At 39.0% G+C, this 3203-nt stretch overlaps 1 protein-coding gene across 1 annotated transcript; it reads left to right on the forward strand.

Annotated features, from left to right (window-relative positions):
- The first annotated feature begins 383 nt into the window (after positions 1 to 383).
- Positions 384 to 3203, forward strand: LOC125234991 (glycine-rich protein 3-like). Its single transcript, XM_048141433.1, has 3 exons — positions 384 to 517; positions 2682 to 2952; positions 3072 to 3203. Exons 1-2 carry the CDS (start codon positions 509 to 511, stop codon positions 2925 to 2927), a joined length of 255 nt encoding a protein of 84 aa, XP_047997390.1. The 5' UTR covers positions 384 to 508; the 3' UTR covers positions 2928 to 2952; positions 3072 to 3203.

A 3203-nucleotide genomic window follows, 5' to 3' on the forward strand; every position in this document is an offset into this window, starting at 1 on the left:
TTAAGATTAAGGTCCTCTCACACTAATTAATTCATTTATTATGTATGGAAAGGAAAAAAAATGTTTTCGAATTTAACGAAAAGCGATATACAGGGTGGTTCCTGATGATGAACCTAACTGCGTGTCGAATTTAACGGAAAACAATAAAAAACACGGTGTATAATATTAACTTAAAACTAAAGGTGTATTATATAATATTATGAACTACCATTCTGTTCTCAGCCTCAATAGTCCAATCGAAGTAAAGTTTGAGCATCTATGGTGTTTTTGATAAATGTGCTAATATTGACCAAAACGAGAGAGTTCGATAAAAAACAAAGTTACAACTGCGGTTACTGTCAAACAACAATGTACTAAACATACAGAAGTTATTGCTTTTGAGAGCTGCAAATATACATTTGTTACGCTTTGCTTCATGGGAATCCCGACAAATGGAATCATCATTTTTAAGGAAGGCTCCTCCAGTATAGGTACTAGTGTAATAAGCTAATAAGTGAACACATTCAAAATGCTAAAAGTAAGTTTTATTTAATCTCAAGTAAGTTCATTAGTAACGATATTTCGTACGCCTGTCGTAGCATAACAAGAATCGTCCTGTAAATATTTTTGAACACCTCAATGCAAATAAAATGATCATTAATTAATTCATGCTTGAATTACAATTTAAAAATATTATTAATTTGTATAATTAGAGGGGGTTCAGTATCAAAAACATGCCACAGGAACTATTTTCTTATCTTACTTAGGATTAGGACACACTTCACGTCGCCCCCGTCCCGGATAGCCTAAAGAAAATTATAAATTATCAGACAATATGGACGAGACCTCAGGTAGACAAGCGTGGTCGCGCGATAAATGATAAAACATCAAGCCCCTATCGCACTTAGAAATAGTGGCCAGCAGGGCAATCATGGTCGCGCGATAAATGATAAAACATCGGGCCGTCCCTATCGCACTTACAAATAGTGCGATAGGGACGGCCTGATGTTTTATCATTTATCGAACGACCATAATTGCCCGCCAGATCTGGTTTATCATTTATCGCGCGACCATAATTGCCGGCCAGAACTCAGGACATTTCCCTGAGATAATAAAACTGCACAAGGCCAAGTACACAGCGGGAAACAGATAGCCTAGCTTACTTAAACAGAAGGACATTAAAAACAAGCTCAAGAAATGGATTCTAGCATAAAGTTTCTACAATTTGAATGAATTTCTACAAATATGTATAGAAAATTAAATTTGTTATTATTTTGTTTGTTGCATGCATTAGTTACGTTTATTATTGTACGCCCGAAATGGGCAAGCTGAAAAAGCTGGCAACTTTGTAAATATCGTATTTAAAACACCTATGTACCTACAAAGCGTTCACAATAGATATTATCTTATTTTATCTTATCTTATCATGATCTCATGATCCTTGTCATTGACAAAACGAGTGAAAAAGAGATCTGTGCAGGACACTTAGGTATAAGGTTAAAAACCTTTTTAGGGTTCCGTAGTCAACTAGGAACCCTTATAGTTTCGCCATGTCTGTCTGTCCGTCCGTCTGTCCGTCCGTCCGTCCGTCCGTCCGTCCGTCCGTCCGTCCGTCCGTCCGTCCGTCCGTCCGTCCGCGGATAATCTCAGTAACCGTTAGCACTAGAAAGGTGAAATTTGGTACAAATATGTATATCAACAACGCCAACAAAGTGCAAAAATAAAAAATGGAAAAAAATGTTTTATTAGGGTACCCCCCCTACATGTAAAGTGGGGGCTGATATTTTTTTTCATTACAACCCCAACATGTGATATATTGTTGGATAGGTATTTAAAAATGAATAAGGGTTTACTGAAATCGTTTTTTGATAATATTAATATTTTCGGAAATAATCGCTCCTAAAGGAAAAAAAAGTGCGTCCCCCCCCCTCTAACTTTTGAACCATATGTTTAAAAAATATGAAAAAAATGACAAAAGTAGAACTTTATAAAGACTTTCTAGTAAAATTGTTTTGAACTTGATAGGTTCAGTAGTTTTTGAGAAAAATACGGAAAACTACGGAACCCTACACTGAGCGTGGCCCGACACGCTCTTGGCCGGTTTTTTTCTTTGCAGATACAACAATAGGCAATTTAATTAACCTCATTATAATTATCATCATCATCCTCCTTGCGTTATCCCGGCATTTGCCACGGCTCATGGGAGCCTGGGGTCCGCTTTGACAACTAATCCCAAGATTTGGCGTACGCACTAGTTTTTACGAATGCCATCTGACCTTCCAACCCGAAGGGTAAACTAGACCTTATTGGAATTAGTCCGGTTTCCTCACGATGTTTTCCGTCACCGAAAAGCGACTGGCAAATATCAAATGACATGACAAACCTAATTATATACATACATACATACAATCACGCCTGTATCCCATAAAGGGGTAGGCAGAACACATGAAACTACTGAAGCTTCAGTGCCACTCTTGGCAAATAAGGGGTTGAAAGAAAACGAAACTGTGACATTGCAGTGACAGGTTGCCAGCCTCTCGCCTACGCCACAATTTAACCCATATCCCATAGTCGCCTTCTACGACACCCACGAGAAGAAAGGGGGTGGTGAAATTCTTTACCCGTCACCACACAGGCTCCCTAATTATATGGAGTATCAAAATTATATTCAACATATAGATTAACCACGTTTTTGCTTTCAGACCTTCCTGGTGTTCGCTGTAACCTTAACCATGCTATCAGTAGTCTCTGCCCAGTTCGGAATCGGTATCGGAGTCCCAGGCGGTTATGGCGGATACGGCCCAGGCGGTTACGGCTGGGGAGGACGTGGTTACGGCCAAGGGGGCTACGGTAACCAATATGGCTGGAACCGTTATGGAGGTGGCTACGGCGGTGGGTTCGGGGGATTGGGTGGATTCGGTGGGCTCGGTGGATATGGACGCTACTAATACTACGAGTAATTTCGTATTTTTTCTGGGGGCCGATTTTTGAATCTCACGGCGTTCGAATTCAGAAAATTGTCACCGAAATTGCCTACTATTTTCAGTGACAATTTTCTGAATTCGAACGCCGTGAGATTCAAAAATCGGCCCCTGGACGTTCATGGTTTTAAAATAAAGCGGCATTTATACTGGATTTATAACTATAAGTATTAAATTAATTAAAGATGATTACATTAGATTGCTATGTTAATTTAATGAAATTAAATAAATAACATCACAAAA

The sequence above is a fragment of the Leguminivora glycinivorella genome, chromosome 16 (genome assembly GCF_023078275.1).
Source record: "Leguminivora glycinivorella isolate SPB_JAAS2020 chromosome 16, LegGlyc_1.1, whole genome shotgun sequence".
Lineage (NCBI taxonomy): Eukaryota > Metazoa > Arthropoda > Insecta > Lepidoptera > Tortricidae > Leguminivora > Leguminivora glycinivorella.